The sequence below is a fragment of the Theropithecus gelada genome, chromosome 3, assembly GCF_003255815.1.
Source record: "Theropithecus gelada isolate Dixy chromosome 3, Tgel_1.0, whole genome shotgun sequence".
In the NCBI taxonomy this organism is placed as follows: domain Eukaryota; kingdom Metazoa; phylum Chordata; class Mammalia; order Primates; family Cercopithecidae; genus Theropithecus; species Theropithecus gelada.
In genome coordinates this window covers 130,128,605-130,153,445 of record NC_037670.1, presented here as the reverse complement: position 1 = coordinate 130,153,445, position 24,841 = coordinate 130,128,605, and the positions used below count along the sequence as shown (strand labels likewise).

Sequence of the window (24,841 nt, the reverse complement as noted above, 5' to 3'; positions counted from 1 at the left end):
TACAGGTGTAAGCCACCACACCCAGCTGAGATACGATTCACGTACCCTACAGTTCACCATTTAAAGTGTACAGTTCAGTGGGTTTTAGTGTGTTCTCAGAGTTGTGTGACCGTCATCACTATCGATCTTAGAACATTTTCATTGACCCAAAAAGAAACTCTATACCTGTTAGCAGTCACCCTCGAATTCCTCCAGGCCCCCCAACCCAAGGCAAGCACTTACCTCCTTTTTGTCTCTATAGATTCGCCTATTCTGGACATTTCATATAAATGGGGTCATTCAATATGTGACCTTTTGTGTCTGCCTCTTTTCATTTAGCCTAATATTTTCTAGGTTTATCCACATTGTAGCCCGGATCAGTACTTACTGCTTTCACTGGATGGATAATGTTCTGTGGTATTTTGTTTATCCACTTGTCAAGTGGTGGGTGTTTGGGTTGTATCCACTTTTTGGCTATTCTGAGTAATGCTGCTGTGAACATCCATGCACATATGTGTTCATTGGCTCGGAGGTATTGCCACGTAACTGATCTTTTGACAGTATGCACCTGATCGCGTCACTTCTTTGCTTAAAAAGCCCCAATACTTCCCATCGTTCTTAAAGTCAGAGTCAAAATCCTCACCTGGGCATGGAAGGTTCATGGCTTCTGGGCCTGGCCAGCCTCACCCTGCTGTTTCCCCTGTTCTGTTCCAGCCAAGAGGCCCCAAGGCTCCCTCCATGCACAGAACCTCCTTCCTTGGCTTCATCTTCAAACTTTCCGCCTTCCCCCTGCCTGGCCCTTTGCTTCCCTAACTTCTACTCATCCTGGAGTCTCAGATGACCTGCCCCCTCCTCAGGGACACATTCTCCACTGCCTCACACTAGGTTAGGGCCACCTGCCGCACACTCCCAGGGGACCCCGTGCATCTCCTCCGTAGCCCCTAACACAGCTGCAGGCAATGATGACTCGTGTGGTGGTCTGCCTGATGCTTCTCTCTTCTGCTACCTTAAGCTCCAGGAGAGCAGAGAACTCATTCTTGTTCCCCAGTTTTCCCCAGCACCTAGCACATTGCCTGGCACATTCAGGCGCTCAGTAAATATTTATTGAATGAATAATGGGTAATGATGGCAACAAATGAGCCACTTGTTCAGCGGACTCCTTCAGCCTTAGTATGTCCCTCAGGTGATGGAGAAACCCAGGCACTGCCGAGGCCAAATGACTTCTCCTTCTGTCCCCAGCCAGACACCCTCTCACTTCCCTGAAGGACCGCTGCTTACGCAGGAATAGGTTTGGAGGAGTTCCTCCCAGCCTGAGATATATAGAGCCTCAGTGAATCCCAGCTAACATGTGGGTTCTCTCAGGACAGGGTGATTCCCATAGCATGTGACTCAGAGCAGCCCCTCAGCGCCACAGACTGAATCAGGAGCAGCCGCAGTCCATTTCCAGGGGAGAAATGAGGAGGGATTCTCTGACGCAATTGCTTCTCTGAGAGGCGGGGAGCTGCCTTATGACAAACCGAATTCCCTTTAGTAAAGATTATTGCCTTTCTGCGTGATGTGTTTGAAAAACTGTCCTTGAAGAAATTCCAAGAGGAAACTGTACACCTTCTGAGACTTAATTGCTTTTTCAAAAAACACTGTTTTCATTTCCCCCACAGATATGCACTTATTTGGCCATTACCCAGCACATGACGACTTCTATCTCGTAGTGTGCAGTGCCTGTAACCAGGTCGTCAAGCCACAGGTTTTCCAGTCGCACTGCGGTAAGTGGACACCTGCACCGTCACATCTGCAGCTGCCGCCCTGGGGACAGTCGCCTTCCCCGGGCTCCCCGACAGGGTCTGGCCGTGTCTTGTCTTAGCCTGAGGCTGTGGCTAAAGTCTTCCTGGGCTGCTGCCTCTGTTCGCAGGCTGTTTTAGGAGCTATAGTCCTTCTGCTGAAATGCTCAGTCCTGTCAGAACAAATGAGAGAAAACCTGCAACTTGTCTTGGTCGATGGGACTAGACTGAAGCCATCTGCCCAGCCTGGCGATGGCCTCTGCAGGTGACCAGGGGGAGGGGAGAGCTGCTTAAGGAGTCGCTCCTGCAGCCAGACATTTTCTCCCCCTGAAAGAGGGCCAGGAGAGAGTCTCCCCAGCCTTAACACAAAGGAGGGCTGGGGCCAAGTGCAGCCCAGTGTGTGGACCATTGGGTTGCTGCCCCAAGGAAATGGTGCATCAGTAAAACCTTACATTCCAATTCACCTTTCCCAAGAATCCCCCTTGTTAAAAAAAAAAAAAAAAATCCCAGGTGAGGTTGGGAACTGCTTTCTGTCTCTATCTTGACATCCTTGATGTAATAAATTCCTTCAGTTGGTCATCAACAAACCATGTAGCTGCCATGGACAGATAAAGTCCGTGTGGCTGCTCCCCTCGGGGATGAATAAACAGCCATTTGGCCTTAGACTACAAGTCACTTAACCTCTCTGGGTGGAAGTTTCCTTATCTGTAGCAGGGAATTGGATCTGACAATCTCCAAAGCTATGATATGCTGTGAGTCCAGCACGGCATCTCCCAATCTTTTTATTTAAGCTGTATTCCCTGTCGATGAACATAAAATCTGAATGCGCTCCTTACCATTAAGGTTTCAAAGTACATTCTATTGTGCCTAAAAAAGTCAAAGCACGTATAATATTGAATATGCTTTTGCAGATTACACACATTTCCCCTTTCTCACACCCTGAATTTCTGACTTTTCCCCCACCTCTTCAGTTATCATTATTCTATAATAAAATAAAAGGAAGTTGAGCTTATCCAAGCTCTTTAACAGTCTCTCTCTATACTAATTATCAACTGCAAACACATGTATATGTAGGTATATGATATATACATATCTACATATATATAATCTGTATCTGTGTATATATTGTAGGCATAGTTTGTGTTTATAATCTGTAGAATTCAGGCTTAAAGAGCACCTCTGGGAGTGAGTCCAGGACTTTCAAACCAGCACAAGGCAAAGAAAGGGCCCTAGAAAGTGCTATATGAGGAGCTTTGGTCAGAGGCCAAGTCTTCTGCCCCTCCCTGCAGCCAGCACTGTGTCCTCGGGCTACTTGCTTGATGTCTCAGGGCTTTGGTTTCCTTGTCCCTACCATGGGAAGATGACTTCTGTGGGTGCGTCCAGCTCTGACATGTTCATTCTGGCAGACTGAGCAGGAAAGGAGCAAGTTGTGTGCCTGGCACAAGTCGACCTTCTTGCTCAGTGCTCTGTACCAAATGACCCTCTCCACTGCCTGGAAGAGAGAAAGGGTTAAACCTCTCCAAAGAGAAACTGTCAGAGCCTGGTGGTGGTGCCATCAGCTGAGATGACAGGTGGAGAATCCAAAGAAGAGCCATGGCAAGAAGGTCTCACCCAGCCAGTGGTTCAGTGACCAGGCATAAAACCTCCGTGACCAGTGCTTCCGTGTGTCTTGTGAGAACGCAGAGGCTACATCATCCTGAATATGATTTTCATTCACTCAATTCACAAGGATGTGCAGCTGTTATAGGCATGGAACAGGGGCTTGCATTCTATTGTAAGCCTTCAAAACCTTCACTGGGGCTGGGTGCAGTGGCTTACGCTTATAATCCCAGCACTTTGGGAGGCCAAGGCAGGAGGATCACTTGAGGCCAAGAGTTTGAGGCCAGCCTGGGAAGCATAGTGAGACCCCATCTCTAAAAAAAAAAATTTAGCCAGGTTTGGTGGCATACCTGTAAGTCTCAGCTACTGGAGAGGCAGAGGGGTAGAACTGCTTGAGCCCAGCAGTTTAAGGTTGCTGTGAGCTATGATCGTGCCACTGTATTCCATCCTGGGCAACAGAGCAAGACCCTTTCTCAAGACAAACAAACAAAAAAGCAAACAAACAGAAACCTTCACTGAGAACTTAATTCACTGGAGTCTTTGATGGAAGGATCATGAAAGGGACCCAAAACATGGGACCCCACTGTCCCCTGCAGAATTCTGCCCAGGGGAAAAGTCCCAGATTGCCAAGGAGGAGGCTCTGAGGCTTGGTAGAGCTGATACACCTGCCTCCCACCACCCTGGGGCTCTTGGCATAAGAGCCAAGAGTCAGCTTAGGGGACAGCCTGTGGCTTTGGGAGCTCTGAGCAATGTAGTAAATTAGTTTGGGGGTTTGGGGTTACTGATCTCATCTCTCAAAGCCTAGTCTCCATTAAGCTTCTTGCTGAACCAGCTGACAAGCAACAATGGAGACATGACCACAACTCAGCAAATTGAGGCACCGAGGCCTCCCTCAGCTCTAGGTGTGTGTCCTAGTACAAAGACAAACTTACATTTATCAAGACCAGGAGAGAGTGCAAAGGAGAGGTTAGAATCATTGCAACTCTTTGTGGGGAGTACTTTTTAGTGTCCCTAAAAATTCCTGCGATAGCTTCATGATTGTCTAAGTCAGTTCAGGCTGCTATAACAGTATCATAGACTGGGTGGCTTATAAACAGCAGATATGTATTTTTCACAGTTCTGGAGGATAGAAGTCTGAGGTCAGGATGCCAACAAGGTCAGACTCTGGTGAGGACCGTCTTCGAGGTTGCAGACGCCCAACTTCTCACTGTGTCCTCACATGGTGGAAAGAGAACAAGAGTTCTCTGAGGTCTCTTTTATATGGGCACTAATCCCATTAATGAGGGCTCCATCCTTATGACCTAATTATCTCCAAAGGCCCCACCTCCTCATACCATCACACTGCGGGTAGGATTTCAACAGAGGAATTTGTGGGGGACACAAACATTCAGTCCATAGCAACATTCAGTCTAGTCTTTTCTTTTCTTTTTTCTTTTTCTTTTTTCTTTCTTGTTTTCTTTTTCTCTTTCCTTGTAGGACTGGCCTTGCTATTTTCCACAAGTTAATAAGAATGCCATTGTGCTGAGTGCCAGACACTGTGCCAAGTGCTTTCCGTATCTGTTTTTTGTTTTCTTTTGTTTTGTTTTTTGGGGTTTTGTTTTTTGTTTTTTGGGGTTTTTTTGAGTCAGACTGTCATCCAGACCGGAGTGCAGTGGTATAATCTCAGCTCACTGCAGCCTCCGCCTCCCCAGTTCAAGCAATTCTCCTGCCTCAGCCTCCCGAGTAGCTCGGACCACAGGTGCCCGCCACCACACTTGGCTAATTTTTGTATTTTTAGTAAAGACGGGGTTTCACCATGTTGACCAGGCTGGTCTTGAACTCCTGACCTCAGGTGATCCACCTACCTTGGCCTCCCAAAGTACTGGGATTATAGGCATGAGCCATCGTGCCCAGCCTCCATCTCTTTGAGCATGTAATCCTTTCAACAGCCCTGTGACGTGGGTGTTAATATTATACCCATTTTGTAATTGAGGAAGCTAAGGCTTAGGAGGTCAGTGCTTTGCCCGAGGTCTGGAAGCTAGGTGGGTGTTGGCCTGATTTGGGGCACAGGCCAACACCCTGCGGTTTAACTGCAGAACTTTCTTTCAAATGGAATCTTACGTAGAACCCCAATCTATCAATATATATGGAAACAGAACTGTTGAGGTTGAAGTTAGGGCAGGGGTCCAAGCCCCATGGACGCAGCCTTCTCCTGACTTTTTTCACCCCCCACCTGCCAGGGCTCCACAGAACATTATTTGAACTTTGTTGATGTAGAGGAGAGAACATGGGCTTTGGAATGAGACAAAGCAATTCAAGACTCCCCCACTAACTGCGACTTCGGGCAGGTTACCTCATCCCTCTTCACCTCCATTTCTTCATCTGTAAAATGGGTACCCTGCCTGCCTCAGGGAGTTGTTGGGATGATGTGACTGATGTGAGGCTTAAGGTTCATTTTCTCCTCCCTTCTCTGCATGATGTCTTTCCCCATCGCCCCCAGCTGGATGCAATTCTTCCTGCTGAACATCCACAAAACTCTGTTCTTCTGTGCCACTTCGCCTCCTGCCATGCTGTCATCTGTGCCACCTCCTGCTTCTCCCATGCCGCCGTCTGTGGCCTGATTCAGATTCTAGGATTCTTTCCCAAGCAAGGATATACCTTTTCAGTTCTGTGCTCTCAGTGTTCAGAAAGTAGACTCATCAAGGGTGCATGGCAGTGCTCAAGATCTTGGTATACTAGTCATTTAACTTAAATTGAAAAAAGTGTGTGTGTTGTGTGTTTAGCCAGTCAGTTGTGGAGACTTCAGAAATTTGTGGTTAAAGGAAAACTGTTTCTTACTCAACACTTCTGATACCAAATTGTGAGTTTTCCATACCAAGGGGATTCTCTGCAGATACCAATTCAGTGTCCTACGATTTAATTCAGTTCCGACAATAACTACCTGTAGCTGGGGCCTGGCGCAGTGGCTTATGCCTGTAATCCCAACATTTTGGGAGGCCAAGTGGGGAGGGTTGCTTGAGCCCAAGAGTTCAAGACCATTCTGGGGAACATGGTAAAACCCCATCTCTACAAAAAATTTTAAAAATTAGGCGGGCGTGTTGGCATGTGCCTGCTGTCCCAGCTACTCAGGATGCCAAGGTAGGGGAATCACTTGAACCCAGGAGGTTGAGGTTGCAGTGAGCTATGATGGTGCCACTGCACTCTACCCTGGGTAACAGAGTGAGATCCTGTCTCAAAAAAATGTGAACCAAAAAAATACTACCCAGAGTTAGCACAGACCCCACAGATTAAAGTCTCCGTCCCACAAAACTGTACCCCCACTTCAGATGCCAATCACAAGTAATAGGTCCCCAGGTTACCCACATTTCTGTCTGACTTGGCTACAAATTAGGCATCTCCACATCCCTCCTCAGGTTCAATAATTGGCTATAACAACTCACAGAACTCAAGGAAACACTTTACTAATGTTTACTGGTTTATTTCTATTATAAAGGATATAAATGAACAGTCAGAGATAATAGGGTAAGGTCTGGAAGAGTCCTAAGTGCAGGAGCGTCTGTCCCTGTGTGGAGCTGGGGTTCACCACCCTCCCAGCATGTGGATGTGTGTAGCAATCTGGAATCTCTTTAAACCCCATCCTTTAGGGTTTTTGGAGGTTCCATGCATGGTTGATTAAATCATTGGCCATTGATGATTGACTCAGTCTCCAATTGGTCTTTCTGGTGACCAGCCCCCAGCCTGAAACTGCCTATGTACCCCAGCCACCAGTCATCTTATTAGCATAAAAAGACACTCCAGAGATCCCAAGGGTCTGAGAAGCTCTTGTGTCAGGAAACTGAGGACTAAGACCAAATATAATGAAAGATATTCCTATCGCCCCGTCACTCAGGAAATTACAAGGGTTTTAGGAGCTCTGTGCCGGGAACTGGGGATAAAAACCAAATACATATTTCTTATTATATCACAATATCACAGTACCAGTGTGAAAAATAGAATGTCATAGTAGAAAAGTCATGAATTCTGGAGTCAGACAGAGGCAGGTTAGAATCCTAACATTTACGAGCTATTTGACCTTGAGCTAATTATATGACTTTCTGAGCCTTCTTTTCCTCTATAAAATAAGGATGGCAATTCCTGCTTTGCAGAGTTCCTGTGAAGAACACAGAAAAAGGTTGTATCGTTTTCTGGCACGTGGTAAGGGAATAAAGAAAGGATTGTCAATAAATTGTGGCTATTTTTTATTAAGTTGAATGTTTCTTATGAAAAATGGGAAAACCAATTCAGTCAAGTGCTTCCTGCCTTCGTTTCTTGCCCTGTCTCAGAGGACGTGCACGTTGAGGTCAGCCCACAGACTTTCGCCTGTGATTCATCTTTTGCTTCCCACACTCTTGAAGGCAAGAAATGCTGGCCTGAATATGATTACATTTGCTAGGAGTCCTGAGGGCTTGGCTTGGCAAATATTGGTTTACATTCACATTAGGCCCCTATGGCAGCTCTTTTAGAAATGCCGTGAAGCTCCAGTATCTCTCTGGGTTCCCTGGCAAGGTCCATCCAGCCTGTGCCATAGTGTCCTACAGGGGTAACATGGAGCCCCCCACCCAGGGCTGGCCACAATCTTTCTGCTCCTGATCGTGTGCCCCATGCTAGCATCCCCGATGTAGAAAGCAGGTGCAGCTATTTCTGGGGAGACCCTTTGCTTGGCATGAATGTAGAGCACTCCATTAGGGATGGCTTCCTCGGGTCTGTTTCCTAAATCTGTACCAACAGCCTTTTAGACACTTTTTAAACTTCTACCCAGGAGATCTAGGATTTCGAGAGATGAGTTTGTTTCTAAAGTCCCTTAGGTGAATGGATAAGGTTATTTAGGAATAGTTGTAGAAAGGGGGAAACAGAAACAAGAAGCCTTACCTTGGGAGTCCCAGTTCCACTCTGCAGGCATCTCTGTCCTTTGTAGCTGTCCATCCCAATTTGTGGCTTGATGCATTGACATGGCGTGTGAGCCTAGTGGTTGAGCATAACCTCTCTAGGATCCATCTGTTAGATTAAAATTCCAGCTCTAGGCCAGGCGCAGTGACTCACATCTGTAATCCCAGCGCTTTGGGAGGCCGAGATGGGCAGATCACCCTGAAATCGGGGATTCAAGACCAGGCTAGGCAACATGGCGAAACTCCATCTTTACCGAAAATACAAATATATTAGCCAGGCGTAGTGTTGTGCTCTAGCTACTTGGGAGGCTGAGGTGGGAGGATTACTTGAGCCTGGGAGATGGAGGTTGCAGTGAGCTGAGATTGTGCCACTGCACTTCAGCCTGGACAATGGAGCAAGACCCTCCCTGTCTCAAAAAATAAAAATAAAAAAAATTCCACCTGTACACCTTATTCCCCGTGTGCCCCTGGGCAGGTTACTTTGCATCTGTGTTTCCATTTCTGTATTAAAATGGAAATAATAGTTTATCTCATAAAGTTTCATGTTGATTAAAGGAACTTACATGTGGAAAGCACAGTTGTACAACAAAGTTTGCTTTAAAAAAAGAGTTTCACAACTATTAACTGAGGGATAAGCTACAGAGATTTGTAATGAAATCTTGTCCAGTGTTTCCACTTGTGATTACTATGGAAAGGAAGATGTTTGTGGCTCTTCCTCTTGTCAGAGCTGTGGTAGGTCCTTACCTCAGCCCAGAGAGAATCCAGGGACAGGGCAGGGGATGCTCTGTGTGTGTGTACACAGGCATGTATGTAAGATGAAAACAGGGAGGTGCAAGGTGCCTATACTGGAAAAAAAATGTTTATTACTTTTTAGTAATTGTGTATTTTCAGTCAATTTGGACTATTGTAATTAAAGAAAAAAATAACAGGTAGACCCAGGTTGTAGTTTTGTAATTGGGAGTTTGTAATTTATGGTGAGTTGTCTGATTTGCCTAAATGAAAGAAGTAGGATTTTTTGCGGGGTCCTTATCTTCTAATATAGTTACATAACTATATTAGATAACTAATATAACATAACTACCTATAATAAAGCAGTGTTTCTCAGCAGGGGCACTAGGGACATTTTGGGCTGAATAATTCTTTGCTGTGGGGCTCATTCTGTGTCTTACTATAGGATGTTGAGTGGCTTCTCTGACCTCTACCTACTGAATAGCAATAGCAGTCCCCACCCCACTCCTAATCTTGACAACCAAAACCATCTCAGGACATTGCCAGTATCCCCTAGGGTGCAAAATCGCCCCCAGTTGGGAACTACTGCCATAAAATATAACATGCCCCCATTTGTTATACTGTATTTCATGCTTTTCTGTATTTAAATTTTTTATCAAAGTGAAATATGTATTTATGCCCAGAAATGACTTCTGTGGAATCACATCCACATGTAGAAAGTTGACTCCTTCAGCTTGCACAGAGCTAGCCATTGGAATTATTTCCCTATCACACATACATGCAAAGTGTAAAACAAGCTATCTTACAGCAGTCCATAAAGTTGCATCCTTTCCATTTCAAAATAATTTAAAAAAAAAAAAAAAGGCAAAAGAAATAACACCTTCATGTACACAGATCCCACAGAATTTGTCAGCCACACTTGGCACTAGTCCTCTCAGGAGAAAACCATACGGCTCCACACCCCACCCATCAGACAGAGATAATCCTTGGATGTCACTGCTACTTAAAAAAAAAAAAAAAAGTTTAGAACCAGAGAACCTGGATATCATTCAATAGACAAGAGAGGATTAGATTTTTTTTTTCCTCCTCAGAGAGGGCTTTTTATTCCCTTTTCTGATTATATTTTTGAATGCCCTTCAAGTAGCTGTTTTTCATGTTGATGGTGATGCAGTAGAATTTAATGAACTGTGAGCTAAAGCAAAGAGGCTGAGCAGAAAAATAAATGAGTGGCGGAAACTCACCCCTGGAGCGAGGCATGGCATGTCCTGGCTGGCACCCCATCCTTCTGTGTACATCCAGATGCTGATGCTGGTTGGATACCGAGAACAGCATGTCTCAGCAGTGCTACACATGGGAGCCTAATTAATGAGGATCCAAGGTTCCCTGCAATTGTTCTTTTTATTTTGTCTATCTCCAGGTGACCTCTGGTTGAGGAAGAGACAAATCATGTGTGCCTCTGAGCCCTAGAGAGTTAGTCCTTCCCGATATCAGTGCCCCCTGGGCTTTCCAGAATGTCAGGGGCATCGTCACCTGCTAATTATTCCGCCAAGGCTTCCTTTCTGAAGGTGTTGCTTGCCATTGCGCGGGGTTTGGCAATGGCAAGCAACACCTTCTTTTTGTCAATTAAGTTAGATTTGTTTGCTGACATTAAATTGTTGTTATTGTTATTGTTAGTTGTCTTTTATATGACTAGATTTTTTTTTACATCAGAAGTATAAAATAATTAAGGGAAATTATTCTCATTGAACATATTCTTTGTCAAGTTTGATAGCATTAATTAATAAGACTTGGCAAGAGCACGTGAATCTGTGCAAACTTTATTTCATTAGTAGAATTTTTTTATCTTTAATTTGATCAATCTTTCCCAAATCCAAAATTAACTCCTGGTATTGATATAATCTTTTGAGTTCCTTATGATCAGAAACAATGTCTGCTATTGTTTTTGCTTATTTCATTTTTCCACCATCCCTAGTAAAGTGCAGTTACACTATAGATGCTAAGGAAATCCTTATGATGGACCCTAAGAAAATCTCAAAGGAAAGAAATGACAGAATGACTGATTAATGAAGGGTTATCCCATAAATCAAGCATTACAACCGAGAGAATCTACGACTTAAGTAGGACTATGTTTTGCTTCACTTCGAGTTTTTATATTTTGAACTTGCTACTGCTCAAATTAAAGTTAATGCTGGGTCCAGAACATAGCAGGTTGACCTGGTCCCACTTTTCACTCCACTAATGCAGGATAAAAATAACAGCAATAAAGCTAAAACACTTACTGAGCACTGACTATGTGCTAAACATTTTAATGTGTTATTTAATCATGCCATCACCCTAAGGGATATCTGGTTGTATTATCTTTATCTCACACTCAAGGAAAGGGAGACCTGGAGGACTTAAGAAATTTGTTGAAGGTCAGGCTGATGTAAGTGGCAGAACCAGAATTCCAATGTCTGACTCCAGAGTGCCTTAACTACTACGTCGGTTGTATGTTTTGTGTCTCAAACTCGCTGCAATGCCATAACTAAACTTGGATGAAGAAAAGTCATTTTCATCCCCTGTAGGATGCTAAAAAGTAAATAACAGGTGCTTGGGGCAGGTGAGCTTCATTGCTCTTTCTCATTTTAATCCACACTACTGATCTCCTCTGCTTATTGGCATAGACAGAGAACTTGAACCAATTTTGAGGGAAGGAAGAAGGAGGAATAAATTGGTAATAGGGAATACGTTTAGAGCCTTAACTACAGCATTTGAAATAGACCTTTAAATACTTGAAAGCAAGAAGAAGGAAGCTTGTAGAAGAGATGGAGTGGGTACCACATATGTTCTCCTAAAAGTTCTACCTGTAGTTTCTTGTTTATCCCCAACAAATGAGCAGATCCATGAGACTCACAAGGAGTAGATAAATTCCTCCGTATTCAATGAAATTCTCTTTTTTCATGTTTCTGTGAATCGAGTAGAAATGTTGCAAATAAGCACACAGCAGATATAATGGTTCAGCTCAAATTTAGAAATAAATTAATAGGATCTTCATAACTTTAGGATTATTTAGTTCATATATATATATATATACAAGGTCTTCCTCTGTCCCCCGAGCTGGAGCACAGTGGCATGATCACTGCTCACCGCAACCTCAACCTCCCAGGCTCAGGTGATCCTCCACCTTAGCCTCCTGAGTAGCTGGGACCACAGGAATATGCCACCATGTCTGGCTAATTTTTTTTTTTTTTTTTTTTTTTTTTTGTAGAGATGGGGGTTTCACCATGTTGCCCAGGATGGTCTCAAACTGCTGGGCTCAAGCAATCCTCTTGCCTCAGCCTCCCAAAGTTCTGGGACTACAGGTGTGAGCCGCCACATCCAGCCAGAATTCATTTTTAGTTGAAACAATCTTCTAGTTATAATCTCATCAAAGCCTATTTCTTGAAGGCTGAGTGTCTTGGATTACATTCTCCAGAGTCACATGGTTTCAATTCATTTATTTATTTGAAAAATATTTATTGAACACCTGCTGTATGCCAGGCACTGTTCTAATGCTGCAGACACAGTGGTGAATAAGACAGGTAAGGGCCTGGTTTTCTTGAGGCTTATGTTCTGGTGGGTTAAATAACAAATAAATACATGATCAAGCCATGTGAAGAGCTGTCACAAGACTGTCCCAGCAGAGAACACAGAAGAGTAAAAACAAATAAGGCATGTTTGAGGGCTTCAGAGTAGTAGACAAGGACCAGAATGCCAGAGTTATGTAGAACAGAGTCGAAGGTTGGGTTTTATTCTGGGTGTGGTGCTAAGTTACTGGAGGGTATTGAGTGAGGGAAAGACATAATCTGGTTTCTGTTTTCTGAAGCTCACTCTGGCTGCAGTGGAGCCCAGGAGACCCAGAAGGGGCTAATGCATAGCTAGCGGTAACGGATCATTGTGGTAGCCGTGGAGATGGAGAGAAAAGGATAAACTTGAGATCTATTTTGGAAACGTAGCTGACAGAATTTGCTGACAGATTGGATTGGATTAGATTGGAAAGGGAAGAGTCAACATTTATTTAGAGTTAGGTTGAAGGAGAATGGCCAGTGACTTGGCAGAAAAAGTAGCAGAGAATGACTACACGGAAGCCAAGAGAAGAAAGCATTTCATAGATCATGTCAAATGCCAAGAGGTTGAGTAAGACACGAAAGAGAAGAGGTCGCTAAGTTAGCGACCTGAGGGTTATTGTCCTTGACAATAGCTAATTGACAATAGGTGATTTTATTTGTGTCTTGAGATTTTTTTTCCAAGAACAGATGACTTCATTTTTGCTTCACCAACAGCCACCATTTTTAGGCTGGTAGCACCCTCAGTGGTTTATTGGCATGTATGCTGAGCTCAGCTGACACCCAACTCAATTGTCAGCTGGCTCCTTTGCCCTCTGCATCTCTGTGAACTATAGCACTGATTACTATGCAGCAGAGTGACTGTGAACACTAGACAGTGAGCTCCTCAGGGCTAGGACTGTGCCTTGGGCATCCCCTGAGCCCCACCAGGGAGCACTTTTCCTGGCTTCTAGTAGACATTCAGAAGTGTCTGGGATAGGCCGAGGTGGGTGGATCACCTGAGGTCAAGAGTTCGAGACCAGCCTGGCCAACATGGTGAAACCCCATCTCTACAAAAATTCAAAAATTATCCAGGCAATGTGGCACATGCCTATAATCCTAGCTACTCAGGAGGCTGAGGCACGAGAATCGCTGAATCTGGAAGGCAGAGATTACAGTGAGCCAAGATTGTGCCACTGCATTCCAGCCTAGGTGACAGAGCAAGACTGTGTCTCAAAAAAAAAAAAAAAAAAGTGCCTGGGATAAACAGGTGGATAAACAGGCAGAAGGAAGCACTCCTCCTATCCCAAATTCAAGTGCTCTTGGCACCTTCTGCTTTGCCAATATTAGCATATATGGTGGCTGGTGCAAACGCTTATGTACTTATCCACCCCTCCCCCCCACACACTCTCAAGGAGCCAGGACCCCTGCCAGGCTCACCATTCAGTTACCTGAGTCCACATAAGGAGTGCTGGATCTCAAAAGTTAATGCCCAATATACTGTTTTTGTTTGCTTGGGGTTTTTTTGTTTTTGTTTTTGTTAAAAAAAAAAAAAAAAAGAATCTTGGAAGAAAGAAGGAAGGAAGCCAGCAAGGAAGGGAAATTGACTCACCAGTTGTGAATAAGCCAAATTCCACATGTAAGCGAGTACATTCATTTAGAAGACATGGCTGCTTGAAAGAGAATGACCAACTCTGTTGAGATGCAGTTGGAAAGGCTGATGCAGGGAAACATCCTTGCTCTGTGAGCAGTGGGGAGTCCGTGGCTTTGATCCCTGACCACAGCTGATTGCTGGAGGGCTCTCACTGTAACGTGACCCCTGGCTTCTGAGTCATCACTGGCGTGTCCTCGCCATGCAGGCTGCTCCATTCCATTCCTCAGAGCTGTATCCACTGAGGAGAATTCGGATAACAGTCATTGCTTTATTTAAATCTGAGTAAGGAATGTTAGCAGCGTTGATTCAAAAGGTCATCTCGGAATTCTCCCTATCATGAGCCATAAGCAGAGAAGCATCTCCCAAACAGTGCTTTCTCTGGAACAGTAAGCCCATACGAAGAACAAGGGTTTGGGTGGATGCATACCCTTGGGAAACTGTGCCAGATTCCCCCTCCCAGAGCCTCATAGCAGCTATTAGCACATTAAAGTGCCAAGGGGTCTTGAAGTCAAAAACAAAAATGCATCTATTTCACATTGGAGTCACATCACCCGCATCCAAATTCAGCCACATGCAGTGGGCAACAAGAACAACAAAAATGCATGTTTTTCCTAAGAACATGGCCCTAGACACTAGCTCACCCTTTCGTCTGGTGTCTGAGCAAAGAAACAAAGATGTTTCCCAACCCTGGAGGAGAAACTGGCCATGGGAAGGGCCCACTGTCCCACATACTACGTGTACTGTACTCTTTCAAGAGGAGTTTTGGTCATACAGGATTTTCGCCTCCCACCCTGACACTAGAACCCAATCCCATGTAAGCTGCAGCATTCTACTGTCAATTTTCTTTAGGGAGGCCCTCGGAGTATTCTCAAGGAGCTGATTCTTATGTCTTCATCTAGGGTCACAGAGAGTTACTGACTCCTTCCTGGAGTGTCACATGCTAGAAACCTGTGCGCAGGCTTGCCCCTAGATGCTGCAAATCTCTAAAGATACTTCCAAGCTATGTCTTTTCTAAACCCGAAGTGCTTCTTCCCATGATGTATAGAGCTACTATGCTAGGCTTTCTTTCTGTTTTGTTTGTTTGTTTGTTTGCCCCCCCCCCCCAAAAAAAAGGTGCTGTTAAACTGATGTTGCATCTCACAATTAATGACATCCTGGAATTGGGGAATACCGTTGATGGTTTGGGTAGGACCTTTCCCTTGTTCCTTTGCAGGGCCAGGCGCTTCTGAAAACAGAGTGCAAATTTGGGAATGCTGCATAGGAGACTCATAGGAAATAGATAGGTCCAGGGGAAAACATAAATTGGGGGGCATAAAGGATGAAAGAGTCAGTAAACCATTTCACTATGATGAATCCCACTTCATCTGGAAAAAATAGTCTTTTTTTTTCCAGAGAAAGCAGCCATTGTCTTTGTTTTACCATGCTGGAACTACGGATTTCTAAGATTTGGTTTCTGTTATTTGTTTGTTTATTAGCATCATAGATACTTTGCTTTTCTCCCCCTGAATTATTTTCTCAAATTCCAAAGCCTTCTCTAGGGGTGCATTTTCCTAAGGTAACAATGGCTTAGTTTACATCATGGTTGTGGTTTTCTGCTCATCTTTATAAGTAGCTGCCTCCACCCCATACGTAATCTTCTTAAACAAGCACCTTCTTAAATAAGGCAACCCTTTTAACCAAAGAGCACTACCATATACTCATTAATAGAAGGCTGTGGGGCCAGGCGCGGTGGCTCACACTGTAATCCTAGCACTTTGGGAGGCTGAGGCTTGTGGATTACTTGAACTCAGGAGTTGGAGACCAGCCTGGCCAACATGGCAAAACCCCCTCTCTACTAAAAATACAAAAAATTAGCCAGGTGTGGTGGTGCACGCCTGTAATCTCAGCTACTAGGGAGGCTGAGGCAGTAGAATCGCATGAATCTGGGAGGCAGATATTTTAGTGAGCCAAGATCATGCCACTGCCCTCCAGCCTGGGCGACTGAGGGAGACTCTGTCTCAAAAAAAAAAAAAAAAAAAAAAAAAAAAGCCTGTAATCCCAGCACTTTGGGAGGCTGAGGCGGGCGGATCACAAGGTCAGGAGATTGAGACCATCCTGGCTAACACAGTGAAACCCTGTCTCTAGTAAAAACACACACACAAAAAAAGAAAATAGCCAGGTGTGGTGGCAGGCTTCTGTAGTCCCAGCTACTTGGGAGGCTGAGGCAGGAGAATGGCGTGAACCTGGGAGGCGGAGCTTGCAGTGAGCCGAGATCGCACCACTGCACTCCAGCCTGGGCCACAGAGTGAGACTCTATCTCAAAAACAAACAAACAAACAAAAAAAGGTTGCTAGCTCTGACTGACCCCCTAATCCTATGACCTGCATTTGTCAGCTCTGGGCATCATCCTGATAGTGACACTAGCTCCGAAAACATGAATCAAGTCTCCCAGTGCGTTTAAGAAGGCAGGGGCTAGAGGGTGTCCCTTTGAAAATTTTCCTCCCACTTTCTGGGCTAAGCTGCCTTTGTCTTACAACAAACCCATGGGTCCCTAGGGATTGGTGGTGAGGAACTTCTAGCCCTTACGGCCAACCTTTGCCTTAGCTGCTCTTCGAGGTGGGTACTGGTGATGGTGGCAGTGCAGAGCCAGCCTAGGAGACAAGTGGGGTGGCCAGAGGAAGAGGGTGTACCCCAGAGCTGCCCTCCTCTGTGGCTTGTAGTATTTGTGACCAAGAAACCACTGGGCTTTTTGCCCTCCCCAGTGCCCCATATGGAGGCTGAAGAGCTATGGTCCTTTCATTTATCTCTTTTTAACCACTTCTTCCCGACCCTTGCTTGTCTATACAACTATTGATCAATGTTACTACGATCCTGTGTTCCATCCTTTTAAAGTCGTTAGGGGGTTTTGTTTCATATTTATTTCATTATTCAGCCGGCACTGGAGTTGTATTGGGCTGGTAGCACATCCTGGGGAGGAACCATCCATCTGGTTTTGATTTTGATTGGGGGGATTTTTAGGGCAAAGTGCTCATTTTTCCTGAGATACCTGGGCCTGTATCTTCCCTTTGTGTCTCCTGTTTAGCCTTTCCCACTGCTTTTTCAGAAGTGAAAGAGCAGACAGAAGGTCCCCTACAAACAGTTAACTATGGTATTTTCTCGATTCCAGGATGCCATTAATTGTAAGGTGCCACATCCATTAATTAGCATCTTTTCCCAGGTCCCGGGGACACTTCAAGGACAGTCTTGTCATCCACCCAGTACTGGCAAGCAGAAAGAGATGGGTAGAGCATGGCAGTGCAGGGCATGGGCCGGGGAGTGTACCAAGAGCAGCTTCTAGCACCATATGACTAGGTCATAATTAACCCACACATGTCCCTTCTTGTCTTCTGGGAGTCAGGTGCTTCACTTTCCCTTTGGCTTAGAGTTTAGTTCAAAACAGAAAATAATGAAGCTTCAATGGTCTGGGAGTTTCCTGCTTCTTGTGATACCCCTGATAATTGTCATGTAAATTAACTAGTCCTATAGCAGCTAGGCCACACATAGGAAAAAAACCACACCACTGCTAGATGGTAATTTAGGAATGCGGATTTTAGTTTTCAGATGTAAAGGGTGGTGAGGGCGTGGCCTTACTATTGTTTAATTTTTGATACTTGTTTAATTTATGGTGGTCAGAGAATGTTATAGGTTATCCATTTTATAATTCATGATAACTTCCTTTGTGACTAGCTAGCATGTGAACCACTTTTGTAAATGTCTCACGTGATTGAAAAATGTATATAATCTCTATTGTGTGCAGAGTTCCATACATTTATTGTATGTTTTATAATTTAGATCATGTATGATTAGAAAATTTATTTAATCTCTCTTTTGTGTGCAGGCTTCCATATATTGTTTATTTTGTTTAAATCTTGTTCATTCTTGCCATTTTTTGTCTGCTTGCTCTGTAATTTCTGAGAAGAGAGTTTTAAGTCTCCTGTGATAGTTTTAAGTGTGTCAGTCTCTCCTGTAACTCTGACAGCTTTTGCTTTACAATTTTGAGGCTGTCCTGTTGGGTACATGTAAGCTTAATTGTGACATCTTTTTAGTAGTGTTGTCTTTGTGCCTATTAATGCTTTTGCCTTAGGTTCTATTTTATCTGATTAACATTGCTATTCAATTTTCTTTGGGTCAATATATATTTGCCTCATTTGTTTCTTTCTAATCTTTTATTTTCAACTTTTCTGTGTCATTTTGTTTTAGGTGTCTCTCTTGTAAAGCAGTATATAGCTGGTTTTTTAAAAAGTCCAATCTGGCCAGGCGCAGTGGCTGATGCCTATAATCCCGGCACTTCGGGAGGCCGAGGCAGGCAGATCACCTGACATCAGGAGTTCAAGACCAGCCTGGCCAACATGGTGAAACCCCGTCTCTAGTAAAAATACAAAAATAAGCCAGGCATGGTGACATGTGCCTATAATCCCAGCTACTCAGGAGGCTGAGGCAGGAGAATTGCTTGAACCCAGGAGGCGGAAGTTGCAGTGAGCCGAGATCATGCCACTGCACTCCAGCCTGGACAACAGAGCGAGACTCCGTCTCAAAAAAAAAAAAAAAAAAAGTCCAATCTGATATTGTCTTTTAATAGGTGAGTTTTATCCATTTACAATTATTGTAATTACTTTATATATCTGGACTTATTTCTAACTTCTAATTTATATTTCTGTTTACATTGCTTTTTTTTTTTTTTTTTTTTTTTTTTTTTGAGACGGAGTCTCGCTGTGCTCCCAGGCTGGAGTGCAGTGGCGTGATCTCAGCTCACTGCAAGCTCCGCCTCCTGGATTCACGCCATTCTCCCGCCTCAGCCTCGGGAGTAGCTGAGACTACAGGCGCCCGCCACCACGCCCGGCTAGTTTTTTGTATTTTTAGTAGAGACGGGGTTTCACCGTGTTAGCCAGGATAGTCTCGATCTCCTGACCTCGTGATCCACCCGCCTCGGCCTCCCAAAGTGCTGGGATTACAGGCTTGAGCCACCGCGCCCGGCCTACATTGCTTTTTATTTGCTTCTTTGTTCTCCTTTTCTGCCTTCCATTAGATTAGTACAATTTTCCTTACCCTGTCCCCGTTTTTCCCCCTGCTCTCTTGGTCACAATAGACTTTATTTCTAAAACCTATATGTTTAATGATTGCCATTATGTTTTTAACATGCATACAGAACTTTAGTTTTTAAAGACTAAAGTTATCCAAGATCTCTATCTTCTCAGATAACACAACAATCTTTGCTTACTTTACCCACTTACAGTCAACTGGTAATTACAATAAAGAATTGAAATCATGGCCCAAAACACTGGCAGTGCTTCTCAGCCTACTAATTCATAGGTGATTAGAGGCACCCTGATTAATTTATGAAGCATGAACTTTTTGCTGATTCACTGTTTTACACCCTGAGATGCTTTGAGGCACATCTCAAGTTCAAGTGATACTTCATTCATAGCTCATAATCTCTCTCTCAAGTTCCCGAAAGTGTTCTGAAGTAGGATTGGACAAAGGGGAACTCAGAATCCTATGATCCACTACTAGGACCTATTTTCATAAATCAGATTTGTCATTTGTCATAATTTTCAGTGAGAACATCAGGGGGCTCCTCCTCCCTGCTTGACACCTGCTTCCCTGTTGTTTTATTTTTTTAATTATTATTTTATAAAACACCTGTTCCCTCTTCCTTTGATTCTCAAACTTTACTGTGCATATACATCTTCCAAAAAATCTTGTTAAAATGCAGATTCTGATGCAATTCAGTAGGTCTGTATTTTTGTTATTATTTTTATTTATTTATTTATTTATTGAGATGGAGACTTGCTCTGTCACCCAGGCTGGAGTGCAGTAGCACGATCTCAGCTCACTGCAACCTCCGCCTCCGGGGTTCAAGCAATTCTGCTGCCTCAGCCTCCTGAGTAGCTGGGATTACAGGTGCCCGCTACCACACCCAGCTAATTTTTGTATTTTTAGTAGAGACGGGATGTCACCATGTTGGTCAGGCTGGTCTTGAACTCCTGACCTCGTGACCCACTTGCCTTGGCCTCCCAAAGTTCTGGGATTACAGACGTGAGCCACTGCACCCAGCCCAGGTCTATTTTTGACGTGATTCTTGGTGACGCTGGTGCTTTTGCCCCACAGACCCCACTTTGAGAAGCAAGTGCTTAGAGAACAGAATTTAGTTAGGAAACTTAAGTTTCAGCTCTAGGTCATGGTTCCTTGATACTTACAGAATAACAGATAAAGAAACTTTCTCTTTGAAGGGGTTGGGGTTCAGGATTATTTTAACTCTAAAGGTCTTCTTAAGGTCTGGCAGGGTCTCTCTGTCCCTCCTTGGGCTCAGATCAGACTGGCTGAAAGTGAGTGGTCATTCAGTGCTCTGTGAAGTCCCTCCACCTCTGCCCCCAATTCCTCTGCTGTCCCTCTTGAGGTCAGCACAGCACACACTTCTAGTCTCAGGCCTGTCACTGTGTCATTTAGATGTGACTCACGTGAGTCAGTGCCCTGAGGAAAAGTCTGCCTGGGGTTAGGGGCAGGCTTCCTGGTAATTTATGTTTAACACAAGCTTTTAATAGAGATACACTCCTAAGTAGTAACCAGGAAAAAGATTCTCTCCTCTTAACAGGTATCCATTTATAGGACTCAGCTGTTGAAGCTCAAGGGTAGCATTAGGCCTAAGCTTAATCTTCTGTATACCGTAATTTACAGCACTGAGTAAAGCATTGTATGTACAACTATTTCAGTCATTTGCCATGATAAATAGCTATTGCTCTTGGCAGAGCAGAAACGCCATCTATGCTTTCCATTTATGAATATTGAATTGTCTCAGGCAGGCTTTTACCGTAAGTTTTTAAAGGGGAAATCCCCAACTAATCACATCGCCACACTGGCCCAAAATGTCATCTCCCTGCTACGAGCACGAGTCAGATCTTAATCCAGGCAGCAATTCTGCAGTGCATGTGTTTCTGGTGAAGCCTGCACAAAGCACTTGTAGCAATTCCAAGTGCAAGTCCTGCTAAAGGCTGCAGTTTTACACTGAATGCCACGAGCTGTTAGGGAGAAGATTCAGCTGGTGGCAGAACGCCACTGGCAAGGATCAGGAAAATAACTTAGAGGTGATAATCTGATGCAGGAAAAATGGAAGGGGCATGATTCTGTCAAATTCCTGATGGTGAAAAGATGATGTCACCTATTGAAACTAAGGAGACAAAAAGGTTAAAGAAAATGCCCAGGCTATAAATCCCTAGGGATCCACTCTTCAGGAACTCAGAGACACATATGCCTTCTACCAGTCTTCTTCTCTTCAGATACTGTATTCCCTGCTGGCTGGGAGGAAGCAAAGTGGATATTCATATAGGACATCCAGGTAGAATGACCATCTTGTCCTGGGAAATCCCTTGGGCCTGAGTCAGCAGGTCACCCTACACTCAGTCTTCCAGAAATTTTCCGTCTTTGCCCCCTATTCCTTCCCACCAACAAACTTCCTGTGCCCAAGGAACTAAAATACTCAGGCTGGTATTCTTTAATTTGTCTCACGTTTCTGAGTACCCCCTATGTGTCAAGCATTGCCTGAGTGGTGGGATAAGAGAGTCAAGCACGAACACGAGACAGCAAACACACAAAATAGTGTGCTGTCACCTGTTTTTGAATACCATGAGGTAGACTGGCATGGTCACGCTTCCATGGTCACACTCCCAAAAGCCACTTCTCAGCAATGTCTCTGGAAGATGATTCCTCTGAAAACAGTTGAGAGGCTTCTGTTCTCACAACCGCCTTTTGAGCTTGATCATTTGCCTGTAGAAATATCTTCCATTTCTACAGCATCTTGCTGTTTCCAAAGCAGTCTTGTAGCTCACTCATTTTGATTTTCATAACAACTCAGTAAGGTACACTGGCGGATACTGGTTTCACAGATCTGGAAGTTCAAAGAAATTCAGTGATTTGCCTGAGGCCACGCAAGTGATAGGGGCGGAACTGGGACTAGAAGTCAGGATTCCTGACTCCCCACAACTGCATTTTCACAGACAGAGACCCCAGAGGGGAAAAAAGCTCACAGAGCAGCAAAACAATGCACCCAGTACAGGAGGCAATTTTACTTTCATGAAACTTCCAGCATTTACAGTTTCTAATTCTAGATTTACATACAACGAATACATCCTCTAGCTGTCTCGTATCTTCCTTACACAGGACCCAAGCTTTCTGCAATAACTATTTGAAAACCAGTCTTACAATTTTGACTCTGAAGGAAGATTACTCGTCTTCTTGTAGGTTTTGGTCTACCCTTTCATTTCTTGGCCAAAAGATTCTATCAGAACAAAAGTTATGGTCATGTCAGCAGACGCTGGGAATAAATCCCTTCAGCATTCTGATTAGTTGCAATAGGTAATAAGAGAACTTGCAAACCCAAAACTCCAAGTACGTGTTTCATGCATGTAAACCTACTCATGATGGGTTTTGGCTGAAAGCTAAGCATTGATGTCCTTGCCACCAAAGCTTAGAGTCACTTATTAGTATTCTGAGAGCTGGAGTACAGGCACAGATACAACTTGATCCTGTTAACGTTTCTCATTCCCAGGCCACAGATAAATTTGTTGAACAGAAAGTTGAGAGAAAGCAATCTGGAGAGAGAATTGTATGCAAGTGGCTCAAGTGACCTGGCAATTTGGGATGCCCTTGCAACCTTGCTATGACTTCCTACCTCTGTTTGCTCATCTATGGAATGGGTATGGTGGTTATACACCAAGGTTATTATTAGAAATGATAAATTTGAAAATGCCTTGGCATGTAAATTGTGCTATAATTATACCTCACTGCCACATGGAAAATAGGCATTTTTAGCTGAAATGTGTAATGAGGTTAGGCAGGGAACATCAGTTGGTGGCAGGAAGAGTGTTTCCAGAGACAAGAGGTGTGAGGAGAGGGGGTCAGATGCTCACTAAGGAGAACAGAGAGACCATCTCCGAGGCGGCCTTGGGCATCACAATGGAATGTTCAAAACAAACAAGCATAAAACGAACGTTTGGACATCTGGCTTGAATTTAGAAACAGATAAGGGGCTTGGAGATGAGCCTGTCTTCTCATGCTGCAGGCTCTGCACTCCAGCCCTGAGTACCAACCGAGTTCCAGAGGGGTGGACTGGAGAAGGAGGAAGGCCTGAGCAAGCCATTGGCCACATGGGCTGCAGCCCCTGGGTTTCAAGGAGCTTTCTATCGGAGAGGCAGCAGAGAGGTTCTGAAAGAGTCAGACCCCAGAAAAGAGCTAACTGGGCTTGACCTTAGCTCTGCTATTCACTGGCTGTATGACCTTCAGCCAATCCTCATCTCTCTGTGCCTCAATTTCATCAACCTCAAAATGGGGGTAATAATAGTACCTGTCTCAGAGGTTGTCAAGAGGATAAAATAAGTAAATAGGACTGCAATGTGTAGGAGAACGCAAGGCATCTATACACTTAAACACAGTGAGGCACTTCTCTGGCCTTGTGAATTTCAGCACATGGCAGAGAAGAAACACAAGCTGGACTGGCTGAGGAAAGCTCGCCTCCAGAGGACTGAGTGGGTTAACCTTGAATTACATAGTCATTCCCAGAGAGGACGCATGGCGGGAGAGAAGCAGCAAGGCTCGTAGCTGGATGGATACATGGCCTTGGCTGGACCACTGGCTGGTGAGTATAGGGGCTTATGTAGGGCTAGGTTTTGCTCAGGTGGACCCTCTTGAAACTCCCAGTGGGCCTCCCTCCTAACCCCAGGAAAGCTAGAATCTTGGGGGCTTCTGTGTCCCCAGAAGCAGATTCCAGTGGCCAGTGTCCTGGAAATTGTTGTCCACTTATCTCACTTGTATCAGTCTTTTCTAGGGTCATTTACTGACACTATACTTTCTCTACTCTGGAGTCATTCCCCTGCAAAATCATTCCCCTGTTATCTGTCTGCCTCAACACGGGAAAAATCCCTGTCATCTGGAACCCTTGCTTCCTGCCCGCCGTCCTGCCTCACTGCAGTGTGTGGGCAGATTTGCTCTCTGCTGCACACGTCTTCAGAAAGACTGAATTTCAGGCTTTCAGAGCAAGCGTCTTTGAATCCACTGGTGAAAGGAGACAGCAGTCATCTGCTGGTTGGTGTTTGCCAAAATGTGGCCTTAGAATGGGATGAAGTGATGGCTCCTGGCACAGAAGCTGGTTCCCCCTGGGTGTACATCCAGCCTGAACAGCTCCTTTAAAACCAGAAGCAATTTGTCATCTTTTGATTCTCTTCCAGCACTGTCCCTGTCACAGGTAGATAAATGAGGCAGCATATGGGTGTCCAAACGCAGGATCATCTAATCCCAGCGGTTTCCCATGAGGCCGTCACTTCTCGAGGGTGGAGAGCACAGTGGGGTGGTCCCTGGCTTCGGGATTGTAACCATAAGCATATTTTTTCATCGCCTGTTCCATTTATATGCATGAAATGCTTTCTCAGAATCTCCCAGCTTCTGTGTCATTGATAGGTGCATTTCTCATTTCAAAATCCTGAAATGAATCATACATTTGTGAGCTCAACATCTCATGTCTGTAGTTCCACAGAATGCTACTAATCAAATCAATGTCTCAGCACAAGCCAACAAGCATCCCTGACTTAAAAACAGATGGAAGTTGAACTTTCTGTTCTAAAAAGACTT

The 24,841-nt window shown here is 44.5% G+C and overlaps 1 protein-coding gene across 3 annotated transcripts in view; it reads left to right on the top strand.

Annotated features, from left to right (window-relative positions):
* Positions 1-24,841, top strand: part of ATXN7L1 (ataxin 7 like 1) — a 272,319-nt gene that overhangs the window by 85,817 nt on the left and 161,661 nt on the right. For all 3 annotated transcript variants that reach the window (XM_025380736.1, XM_025380735.1, XM_025380738.1), the window contains exon 3: positions 1,638-1,742. In XM_025380736.1, coding sequence (XP_025236521.1) covers positions 1,638-1,742 — 105 coding nt within the window. The remainder of the gene's footprint in view (positions 1-1,637; positions 1,743-24,841) is intronic.